The sequence below is a fragment of the Notamacropus eugenii genome, chromosome 4 (genome assembly GCF_028372415.1).
Source record: "Notamacropus eugenii isolate mMacEug1 chromosome 4, mMacEug1.pri_v2, whole genome shotgun sequence".
NCBI classification, from domain to species: Eukaryota; Metazoa; Chordata; class Mammalia; order Diprotodontia; family Macropodidae; genus Notamacropus; species Notamacropus eugenii.
In genome coordinates, this window is record NC_092875.1 from 34,958,952 (window position 1) to 34,971,668 (window position 12,717).

General features: G+C 44.7%; 1 protein-coding gene across 4 annotated transcripts in view; it reads right to left on the reverse strand.

Annotated features, from left to right (window-relative positions):
* Positions 1-12,717, reverse strand: part of CUX2 (cut like homeobox 2) — a 366,464-nt gene that overhangs the window by 54,922 nt on the left and 298,825 nt on the right. For all 4 annotated transcript variants that reach the window (XM_072600459.1, XM_072600460.1, XM_072600461.1 and 1 more), the window contains one exon: positions 3,167-3,304. In XM_072600459.1, coding sequence (XP_072456560.1) covers positions 3,167-3,304 — 138 coding nt within the window. The remainder of the gene's footprint in view (positions 1-3,166; positions 3,305-12,717) is intronic.

Here is a 12,717-nt window from a genome sequence, read left to right on the forward strand (position 1 = left end):
CCAGGCACTGTGCTAAGCAAGGGAGATATAAAAAGCAGCAAAAGACAGTCCTCGTCTTTAAAGCTGGTACAGTCTAACGAGGGAGACAAGACGCAAACAAACATATACAAAGCAAACCCTATACAAGATAAACAGAAAATAATTAACTGGGGAAAACACTGGAATTAAGAGGGGTTATTGTCATAACACCTCTGTGAGGCAGGTAGTGCATGCCTGAATATTTCCATTTCACAGATGAGGAAACTGAGGGCACAGATCACACAGCTAGAATCCTGTGTCTTGAACTTGTACCATCTGGCTCAGGATTCAGTTCTCCTTCCACTCCACCCCTCTGCCTCTTAAGAAGGCCCTTCCCTTTCCTGGAGTGCAAGTGTCAGTAGAAATTCTGCTCCTTTCAGGAAGCCTTTCTTGAGAAGTCATTAATCTCTCCTGCTCCTGAAGTCCCCGAGTCCTCCGCTGGCAGTCAGTCATTGATCACCCTTTGTTGTCATTGAGGGCAGGTGCCTCCTGTGTCTGTCTTGTCTCCACACCTTGCCTTATATCCCTTCAGGGCTTGAAAGATACCCCATATCCTCCCTTGTATCTCCCACTCTGGGCCTTGCCCATACAAGGCAGGCATTTAATAACATCCCGGGCCTCCCTCACAAAGGTTGAGGGGTTGAAGGGCAGAAAGGACAGAGTTCTTTGAAAGGGGAAATGCTCTGTGTTGATTCAGGGGCTCATTCCCTTCCAGGGTGTGACTGTGGCATGTTGGGTACTCTGGGCTTTCAAAAGTTAGGCTAGTGGAAAATCTAGTATTTCTAGAGATCAGAACAAGGAGCAAAGGGTAGAAGTGGGGAAGGGACTGATGAAGTTTCCACTGACTCCAGAGCCATGATGGATAGCAGGAAAAACATCCCTACAATGAGTCTTCCACAGGAGGGGAGGAAATATGGGGTTCTCCTTCCCTCCCTTCTTTCAGATGAATGAACAATTGGTGGGTACGTTGTAGTGGGTTGTTTTTTGAACATGGGTCTCACTCGATGGCCATTCTGGTCACTTGAGATTGAAAAGCCTGGACCTGTAACTGGAGAGTGAGTTATCCTGAAGAACACTCAGATCCATGGGTGCTGAAGTGATCACTTAAGGCCAGCAGGGACTCTAAAGGTATGAACTTGTTTTTAAAACTATTCAATAGCTGTATGTCAATTGTAATTGGATTCTTTGTAATCCTGCATGTTTTATGTATTTAAAAAATGTTAATTCTAGAAGGAATCCATAGATTCACTAGCCTCCAAAGGGTTCCATAACACAATGAAGGTTCAAAGTGCTTGACCTAGAGAGAGGAGACAAACCTGGGCAAAGTCTGGTACGCCCTACTACAGTGGGAAGGGCTTTGCGTATGCCCACACATGGGAGGCCAGCTCCAACCCGAAGAGCTGGGTTTGGATCCTGGGTTTGTTGCTCACTATCTGTGTCACTGTGGCAAACTCACTGCCCTTTTTCTAGCCTCAGTTTCTTCATCTGGTAAATGATGGAGCTGACCTCAAAGGTCTTTTTCAGCTTCAGATACAGGATCTTATGATTGGTTATTGAAACACAGCGGGCCTCCGTTTCTTCCTCTGTAAAATAAGGGGGTTGGAGTTGATGATAGTCAATGTCTCTTTCAACTCTAGATAATCCTATGATGTTGTGACCAACCTAGCAGAGCCTGAAAAGATTCCACCAGATATAGGGAGATGACTTTGGACACAGAAGCTCCTGGAGACAGACCCTCTACTAAGGGGTAACGGGGTTAGGAGCTAAAACAATGCAAGGAATACTCACAGTGGTGAAATTGGGGCTTCTTGGAGGATGAGCATTTCTCACCTCACTTTTGAGATCATGAGAATGGGGCAGTTAGGTGGCTACTCCTGCAGTGGATAGAGTATGCTAGGCCTGAAGTCTGGAAGAGTTGAGTTAAAATCTGGCCTCAGATACTAGCTGTGTGATCCTGGGCAAGTCACTTAACCCTGTTTCCCTTAGTTTCCTCATCTGTCCAATGAGCTGGAGAAGAAAATGGCAAACCATTCTAGTATCTTGGTTAAGAAAACCCCAAACATGGTCACAGAAAGTAGGACTGAAATGACTGAACAACTAAAGACACAAGAAAATAGATCTAAAATTCGTAGGGTCTATATCTGTTTCAGCCAGCAAGGATGTAAGCTTCTTGATGGTAGGGATTATTTAATTTTTATCTCTTCATCCCCAGTGCCTTGCACATAGTAGGTACTTAATAAATTTTGATGGACTTATTGTATACAAGTGTGCCCCTTCCTGGTTCTGGTCTGCTCCTTGTGGGCCTGATTACAGGGACCTTTTCATTCTTTTTAATTATATCAGAATGCAGAGCACAGTGCTTAGCACACAGTAAGTGCTTAATAAATGTTTCTTGAAATCGAAGCTCTCCATCCTTTCAGCTTTCCCACTACTGTAAAGTGAGATATCTTGAGTTTCAGCTTGGATGCAATTCCTTGGGGATCAGGGATATTGGGGGAACTGGGGAAATAGAGGAAAAGTGGAATCAGAAGAGAGAGATGCTCTCTCAGATACAATGTGATGGTTGGAAGGGACCTCAAGAGCCATCTATCAATCCAATCTAAAATCTTCATTATAACAGACTTGGCAATGGTCATCCAGACTCTGCTCAAAGACCCACCACCTCTCGGGGAAACTCATTCCATTTTTTCCTGGTTTTAAGCTCAAATTTGACTCTTTCCATTATTTGATTTTGCCTTGTGGTGTCCAACAGAACAAGTCTGACCTTTCTTCATATGAGCCTTGTCTTGTCTTGTCCCCCTGAGTTTTCTCTTCCCAAGTAAACATCCCCAGTTCCTTAACTCAATCTTCATATGACATGAACTCAAGGTCCTTCACCATCCTGGTTCTTCTTTGGCTACTCTCTGCTTTATCAATGTTTTTCTTAAACTGTGGTGCCCAGACCTAAACACAATATACCAGATGCTCTGATCAGAGCAGGGGACAATAGGATCCACCGCCTTTTCTGGAAGCTTGGGCCATTCCAATGCAGTCCCAGATAGCATTAGCTTTGGGTTTCCAACACTTGTGACTTGTATTGAGCTTATAATCCACTAAAACCCCCAAATGATTTTCCTCAGGGAAACTTTTAGGCAGAAAGTAATGGTACCTTTGGTCTTGAGAATTTCTGGATGTTTCTTCCACTGGACGTGGAGATCTTTCAGGGGTTGGCTGGTGGGGTCAAAAGCTTGTAGCTGCTGCAATCTATCTTCTAAGCTTCTTGCTGCCTCAAACACAGGCACAGGATCTGGGGAGAAAGCAAACTGTGAGCCGCTTGCCCAATTCACCCCTCCTCACTAGCCCCATCTCTCCAACATGGAGAAGCCACCAGCCTAGCTTAATAGGAAAAGCACAGGATTTGGGATCAGATCCTGGTTCAAGTCCAGCCTCTGCCTCTTACTAGTAGTGTGGCAAGGATAAGATACTTAACTGCTCCAAGTCTCACTTTCTCCTTAGTAATATGGGGATAATAAACCTCTGTCTTCAAAATGCAACCTGACATGTGATAGGGATACTGGACTTCAGAGTCTAGATGTATAGGTGTGAATTCTGCCCTCACCAACACTATGACCTTGGGTGACTCTTATCCAGGAGACTTTCAGTTTTCAAAGCCTCACTTTCCTCATCTGTAAAATGGTGACAACAAAATTTGTGCTACTTACCTCATAGTGCTGTTGCAAAAAAAGCACTATGTGCAACCAAAGCACTCTATAGACGTATTATTAGCAATAATTTTAATTTTTATTAAATAATATATACCATATTGATTAACAAACTTTTTAATTATTCTATAAACTATGGCATTTAATATTACCACTATTAAATAACAGTACCTAATACTATTATTATTTGATAGCCTTATTAATAATATTATTATCTCCTAGGGCAGGGTTCATGTGGAGAAAGAATTTTTTAAACTATAAAGTTTAAATGTTTTTAAACTGTAAACTATTAAATGGAATTTAAACTATAAAGTTTAAATGAGTGGCATACTGGTCAGTGAAAGCCAGTCGTCTAGAATGAGAACAGAATTCTCGGACTGATGCCATCCCTACACGGATACTTGAAGAACCTTTTCTAGGCCTGTGTAATGGAGGGCATGCACAAGCTTCAGTAACTGGTTCCTGTCTGCTTACTGTCAGTTGAAGAGGAGCCTGTTCTTTGGCTGCTGAATCAGAAAGGAGCATGTGTACAAAAGCACTCTGGTCTCTCTTTTTCATGGTAGTGAGTGAGGCGAAAAACTGCTGTAAGCCTCCAGGTGGGGAGAACACCAATGGTCTTACTCTTCCTATCCAGACTGAAATGAAACCCCAAGGAAAAGGCCCCAGCTCAGCAACAGCTGATAGCCAAACTGATAGCCTCTGTCAGGCAGCAAGGGAGTGGCTTGTCCGGCAGTTAGATGACATGCCAAAATGAACTTGGTGGGCTGAATGCTCCATAGTAACCACTTTAAATCTGAGCTCATTTCCCCCAAAGATCGAGGGACTGAGAAGAGCATGCATCACACCCTTCCAGGTTTGGGGGACTGTGTTTACAATTTTATTCTTGCTGTATCTTCTCAATAAATTTCCTTTTTATAAAAGGTAATTGATATTAATTGATTAAATGATACTGGAGTGCTAACTACTGGGTCAGTCAATGATACAGGAGAGGCGCTAACTGTACCTGCCAATTGATACTGGTGAGAATACATAGAAATGGAGTATTGAACCAATAGAAATAGAAACATCCCCTGCCCCCAACATCTCAGGAGTGTACTGAGGGGGAGATGAAACTAGCCAGTCCTGTGGGGTAAGGCCTACCTGCCCAGAACATAGTTAAGAGGCGGGAAGAACTTTAGAACATGGAATATCAGAGCTGGAAGGACCATAGACCATGGAATGTCAGAGCTGGGCAGAGTCCAGTACATGGAATATCTGACCTTGAAGGGGCCATAGAACATATATTGAGAACACAGGGCTAAGAGGGACCTTAGATCATAGAAAGTCAGACCCAAGAGGGACATTGGTACTAAAAAAGGGTACCTGCAATGAGAGGGGCCTTTGAGCACTGAATGCCAGAGCTAGAAGTGTCCTTAGAGACCATCTAGTCCACCCCTCCAACCCCTCATGTCACAGAGGGCGACATGCTCCCACAGAGGAGAAGCGGCTTCTTTAGAGAGCTCATGGCCAACCCCAACACTCCCGATTCAATTACTGTTTTTTTCCCCATCCCACACTGCTTCATTTCCATTTCCCATCCTTATGAAGAACCTGCCCTCCCAAATGGGCATTTCTGAGTCATGTGTTAACCCCAGAGTGGCATCTTTACCCTGCTCCTGCTGAGAATCCAGGGACCACCGACCCCTTCCCACTAGAAGCTCCTTGGCTTCCCTTGGCCTCAACAAGCCAACCTCTTTCCTCTCCCTCACTCCACCATCCCCCCTCCTAATAATGCCTGTTTATTTAGGCAAAGGAAGAAGGAGACAATAGCAGTTTATGCCGAGGTAAGCAGGTGCATTCAAACAGTCTGTCTCTCCTCTGTCAGCATTACACCATCATTAGCCAGTGTCTGCTCAGCAGGGTGTACCATTATGTCTCCCACGGCTGATGTAATTATACATTGACATAATTAACCCAGCAAGCCCATTAGGCAGGCCAGCTAAAAATTCATCTATAATTATTTGTTGTGTGCATGCTAATGAGTCCATCTGCACCGCCATTGTACAACACCGAACAAATTAATTTACAAGTCTGGATTTTTTAATAAGTTCAAGAAAATGCTGCCTATTGTGTTGGGTTTCTCGAAAAAATGCCAAGAAGGGTCCAGGGTCAGGGAAGTCGGACCAACATGAGAGTGGCTCAGGGTGCTCTGGTCCCACGCCTGGCTTGCGGGAGACTGCCGAGGGCTCTGCCCTGATTCCGGGATGACTGGAGAGGAAAAATCCAGCTTTGTTGTGGCAAGGGGAAAGAGCCCAGCCCAGCACCCAGCCTGTACAAGTATCAATGCAGGATAATTACATGCAATGGTAATAAAGGATGGCATCCATTCCCGGGTATGTGAATTATAGTATTGATGCTGCATTGTGCTCCAATGTTGTAATTGTTTGGGTCACTGGGATTCCTTCTCCATTCAGTCCTGGAAACTGTCTTGTTGCAGGGCTCCTACACCGGGTTGCCAAGGGTGGCTCAGGTCAGGGCATGAAGACCCTGAAGATGTTAAGTGGAGGTTTGAGAAGGCTTTACAATTTCTGAAGCCTCTTGATTTTTGTTTACGGTGGCAAATCTGTGCATTTATTCACCCTCCCCTTCTTGGCCCCAATGCTTCAGGAGAAGCACTCTTCATGAACTCATGTGGATGGCATTGGAAGAATGGGTCGGTGGTGAGCTCACAGGATGACCGCGTAGTGCTGGGTATACAGTAGATGCCTAATAAATGCTTCTTGCTTTATTAGCCTAGGTTCCAATTCTAACTCTGATCCGACCTCAGGCAAGCTGTTTCATTTCCCCAGTGCCTCACTTTCTTCATCTACAAAGTAAGTGTTTGGACTATATGGCTTCTCTAATCTGTTTTCAAGTCTTAGCAATTCCACCTTCAAAGCGTATTTTGAATATACTCCCTTCTCTCTTCTGACGCTGTCCCCACCCTGAAGCAGACCTGCTTCACTTCATGCCTGAACCATTGCAAAAGCCTGCTGGGGGTGGGGGTGGGAGTCTGCCTGCCTCCAGTTTCTCCCCACTCCAATCCATCTGCCACTCAGCTTTCAAAGTTCCTAAAGTACAGGTCTGATCATGTTACCCCACACTCCTTCACTCAATAAACTCCAACGGCTCCCTATTACTTCTGGGATCAAATATAAAATTGTCCATTTGGCTTTGAAAGCCCTTTACAACCTGGTTTCTTTCTTGCTTTCTGGTCTTCTTACACCTTTCTCCCCTTCACTTAATTTCAAATCCAGTGTCACCCGCCTCCTGGTTGTTCCTTCCATAGGACACTCCATCTCCTGATCATCCCCCATGTCTAGAATGCTATTCCTCCTCATTTCCACCTCCTGACCTCCATCAAGTCTCAGCTAAAACCCTACCTTCTGGAAGAAGCCTTCCTGAGCCCACTGCCACTAATGCCTTCCCTCAGAGATCACTCCCAATGGAACCTGTCTCCATCTTGTTTGTACATAGTCATTTTCATGATGTCTCCCCTGTCTGACTGTGAGCTCCTTGAGGTCAGGGCTTGTCTTTGGCCTTTCTTTGTAGCCCCTTGTGCTTAACTGTATGCTGGATAACTGATTGACCATACTCAATGGGATGAAATGTTGGTGAGATCCAACCCCCACCCCAGGCTCTCCAGGCATGCCCAGTCTCAGAGAGATGGGAGAAGTGGCAGACTCACCCTGGTTTTTTAGATGGAATAATTAGGTTAGTACTGGATTCACAAACTAGTCAAACTCATTTTACAGATGAAATGGATGGCTGCCAGGGGTTAGAGGATCAAAGTCTCATTTAGGGACTGCTTGGATGATGGCCAAGGGTTGTTTCATCATGTACTGCCAGAGGACCTGGAGGCAAGGGTGGAGCATTGAGGCAGCTCAGCATTTGGAGTCAGGGAGGCCTGCGTTCAAATCTAGCCTCAGACACTAGCTGTATGGCCCTGGGCAAGGCATCTCAGTCTGCCTGAATTTCCACATCTGTAAAATGAAGATAATAATAGCAGCCACCTCCCAGGTTTGTTGTAGGGATCAAATGAAATAAGGATTGTAAAGTGCTTAGCACAGTGCCTTGGTACGCAGTAAGCGCTTGACCATCTTGGCTGCTTTCCTCTGGATACCATAAAGCTTATCAACATCAACATATAGTGCCCAGGACTGAACAAGACTATTCCACATGTGGTCTGACCAGAGAAGAGAATGGGCAGGACTTTTGCCTTATGGTTACAAATAAACTTTCTGAATTTAGGTGACTTAGCCAAGGTCACACAGAAAGTTGACAAGATCATAAACTTAGATTGGATTAGAAACTCCTTGAGGGTAGGGATTTCGCCTTTCTTTGCATACCCAGTGTTTGGCACAGTGCCTGAAACATAATAGGCACCTACTACTACTACTACTACTACTACTACTACTACTACTACTACTACTACTACTACTACTACTACTACTACTATTGCTTGCCTGACTTGCCCAAAGTCACACAAATAGTAAATTTCAGGGCTGGGATTTGAATTCAGTGTTGGGGTCTGGTAAGCTATCTTGGATTTGCCTCAGTGCTCCAGCCCAGCTGTTTTGAGCAAGTCCTTCATTCCCTATCCCTTGTGGAAATCTTCCAGGGCCCCTAAGGCCTGGGGCAGGGAAGTTTTGTGTCTCCCTCTTAAGATGACCCAGGAAAGTTTTTCTGTAACAGGGCTGTGCTGATCCTTAAAAAGGGAGACCCACGAAATTACTGGCCAGTTAGTTTCATTTCAATCCTGGTAAAATATTAGGACAAATAAGAAGGCAATTGATGGGCAAACACTTAAAAGAGAAACAATATAATGAGTGATTATCAAAGCCAGTTCATAAAACACAGACTGGCCTGACAGACCCAATAGCCTGCCCTGACAAAATTATAGGTTTGGTGGCCGCTTCATCCTCCTTGATTCTACACACATTCTAGCATGGGGAAGAAAAATAACGTATTAATATAATAATAATAAGAATAATGAAAAGACCTTTGTAGTACAACAGTAACTTACATTTCCCTGGCCTCGGAAGATTTGCAAAATGCTTTATACCCATCAAGCTTTGATCTTCTCAAGTGTGCTGAGTGATCTGGGATCATAAAATAAATCACTAAATCTCCAATTTATCCTGTATTTTTCTTGACTTAGTTGCATGAGGTCTTCCCTCTTGAGCCTCTAGAGAGGACGGACTGTTTTTTGCCTTCCTTTGTATCCCCAATGCTTAGCAAAATGCTTGGCACATAGTAGGTGCTTACACAAATGTGTGTTAACTGACTAAAATGTCTGGATTTGGTCTCTTTCGGATTTAAATCTGAAATGATCTGGGACCTTTCTGAAATGTTTTAGGTTTATGAACTTTTTTTTTTTTTTTGCCCCTAATGACCTTGTCAAGTAGCTCAGACTGGTGTTATCACCCCCATTTAACAGATGAAGAAATAGAGGACCATAAAGGGAAGTCCTCCAGCTTGCAGAAGGCAGAGCCAAGCAGGCCTCCTGACTACAGGCCCAGTGCTCTGCAGTACTGTGCCTGATAGCAGGGAAGGCTCCCTAGCCAGGAGAGCTATTCCAGAGTGGATTGTGGGGGTAGTGAATTCCCTGTCACTAGAAGTATTTGAGTAGATCCTGGGTGACTTGCTGCTGGGGATGCTGTTGGAAGGATTTTTGTATAGGTGTGGGCTGTGCTATCTGGTTTCAGAGGCCCCTGGTACCTCAGAGGCTCTAGGATTCTTTGGTCAAAGAGACCAAAAGACCTTTTGGATTTGGGATCTAGAAGCAGTCTGTGGTCCTGCCTTAGCATCCACTAAAAAAAAAGTGAGGCTCAGTGACATACAGTGACTTGTTCAAGGTCACGCAGGGAGTCAGTAGCAAAGGGCTTGGAGCTGCATCTTCATGAATTCTGGTACAGGACTCTCCCTACTTGACCCTTGAAGTGGGTGCGCTGTCATGCTCTCCCAGCTCCCTGAGATGTCTGGGCCATAGGTCAGTCATGTAGGAGATGTTGATGGGCTGGAGCAGGTGCCCAGAGCAGCCATGGAAAGCTGGGCACAGTGACTAGGGCAGGGATTTCACATGTACTCAATTCAGGCAAAGTCTCCAGGAAGGAAGTAGAGGCAGGGATCTTCCCAGTAATGAGGATCGATAGGACAGAAATAGAGCATGGTCCTGTGATTTAACTATCATGGAGGAACTTTCATGTAAGGAAACTCACTCCACCAATGCAATCAGCACCTTCTCTTCAACATAGAGTGTTAGAGAGTACTTGAGATACTGAAGGGTTAAGGGACTGAAAGTCATGCAGCTGGTGGGATTCGAACCTAGGTCATCTTGACTCCAAGGCCAGCCTTCTGTTCTCTATACTATGCTGTCTTTGAGATGGGGATGATTGTCTTAAAATCTGTCATTAGTTGGGAGCAGCAGGAGCCTAAGGATTCCTCAGCTGGGTACTGAATGGGTGGGGTCATGATGAGACCAGGCAAGGAACATGAGGTTGGAAGTGTCCTGCTGTCTCTGAATATCTGCAGGGTTGGTCTATGACAAGTGAACCTGGGGTCCCTTGGGGCATCATGGGAACTGCTGGGGAAGTGGCCTTCATGTGGGGCAGCCTGGCCTGCTGACGTGCTTTCTCCTGAGATGAACTGACCAGTATGGCCTCCGCTCCTTACTTCAGATGAGCCTCCTCATTACTAGTGGGGTGGGGATATGTTTGCCTTCTAGAGGCTGGTCCCGATGGCCTCTCCAAGAGAAGGTGTCTGCTTCCCCCATCTGCAACGTGCCAGCAAGGAAGAAATGCTGCCTGTGGTCTCAGAAGGTCTGAGGAGGAGACAGCATATCACCTCCCCATGAGTGAAGGAATCCATCCATCAACATTCAGTAAGTGCCTGCTGTATGCTGGGCACTGTGCTAAGCACGTTTTCCTTTGAGACTCAGCTCAAATACACTCCTGAATGAAGCCTTTCCTGCTGGTTCCCTCCTACGAACAGATTTCACAACTTTGTGCTCTGTTTGGCATTCAAGGCCTTTATAATCAGCAACCCCCCACCTTTCCAACCTTCTCCCACCTTATTCCCCAACAGATACTCTTAGGTCCTGGGACTCTGGCCTCCTGATTGGTCAATGAACAAGACACTCCATTTCTCAGTTCTGGGCATTCTCACTGGCTGTCCCTCCTTCTCTCTACCTACTGACCTCACTGGCTTCCTTTCATTCCCAACTAAAATCCCACCTTTCACAGGAAACCTTCTCCAACCCCTCTGAATTCCAGCATCTTCCCTCTGTTAATGATTTCCTATTTATCCTGTACCTAGTTTCGTCTACATGTTGTCTCCCCAACTATATTGTAAGCTCCTCTAGGACAGGGACTGTCTTTTGTCTTTTTTTTTTTTGGTATCACTAGCGTTTTAGCACAGTGCTGGGCACATGGTAGGTGCTTAATAAATGTTTATTGATTTCCTTTTTATCCAGTATACAGTGTGCTTTGTACATATCTGTTTGCATGTGGTCTCTACCATTACAATGTAAACTCCTAGAGGGCAGGGACTGTCTTTTGCTTTTTTTTTTTTATACACCCAGACCTACAGTACCTGCCAAACAGTAGGTGCTTAATAAATGCTTATTGATCGATTGATTGACTGGATACTTCCTTAGACATGTCCTTGTTTTCTCTCTCTTTAGGAGGTAAGGTCCTTGAGGGCAGGGTCTTTTTCATTCTTTGTATTTATTTGTTTTCTCAGCACTGAGGGCAATGCCAGGTACATAACAGGTGCTTAATAATCCACTGCTATTTATCCTTGCTTTAAGGTCAAGGGACCATTGTTCAATCATGATCTATAGGATCATAGGTCTGGAGCTGAAAAGGACTTTAGAGGCAATAACTTTCTCCTTTTTTAGATGAGCAAACTGCAGAGCAGAGAGGGAAACCTGCTTGCTCACGGTTACACAGCTTGTTAAGTGGAGAGTCTTTCGGACTCCTCACTGTCTCATCTGGATGAAATGGCAGGTCAGCCTCCCTCCCCTCCCCCTGCTGTTTAAGTAACTTAAACAAGTTACTTAAACACTGTAGGTCTCAATTTTCACAAATGGGGATGAAAACAATAATTTAGATTTCTTGAATGTTTAAGATTTCCAAATGGCAATTCTCATAACATGCTCTGTGAGGTAGGCAGGGCAAGCGTAGTATCATCATCCCCTTTTGACACATGAGGAGGAAAGAGACAGAATGGGAAACTGAAGGGGTGAAATGACTTAGTACCATTTAAGTAAGTACTTAAATGCTCATTCATTCATCCCTGGGGTTTCTTTCCTGATCAGGCATTATGTCTCCTCCAAAGTCTCCTCCAATTACACACACACACACACACACACACACACACACACACACACACACACACACACACACACACACACACAGTAATTTGTCTTATAATGCTGATCTGAGGAAACTTTTTTTGTATTGCTTACCCCAGGCACCACAAATAATAGTGATGACTCTGGTGCCACGGAGGCAAGAGAGGACAGAAGGATAGACAGACACAAGAAACAATAGAGACAAGAGACAAGCCCAAGGGACAATAAACAGAGAGAGATACAGATGGGGGGAGTTACTCATCTGCATTTCCTGATCCTCCCCTTAATGGGAATCGTTTCCCTCTATTGATTATCTTCTGTTTATCCATTTATCCCATTATCTCCCTAGGTCTCTGGGCAGTTAGGTAGTACAGTAGATAGAGCACCAGTTCTGGAGTCAGAAAGAAGTGAGTTCAAATCCAGCCTTAGACATATACTAGCTCTGTGACCCTAAGCAAGTCACTTCACCTTGTTTACCTCAGTTTCCTCATCTCGAAAAAGGGGACTAATGTGCATCAATGCCTATAAGTGTTCTCATTTAATATTTCACTTGTAAAATTCTGCCTGAATCCCTGGCTGACTATATGTATAGATTTCCATCATCCTATATTTGAGCAGCTAGAT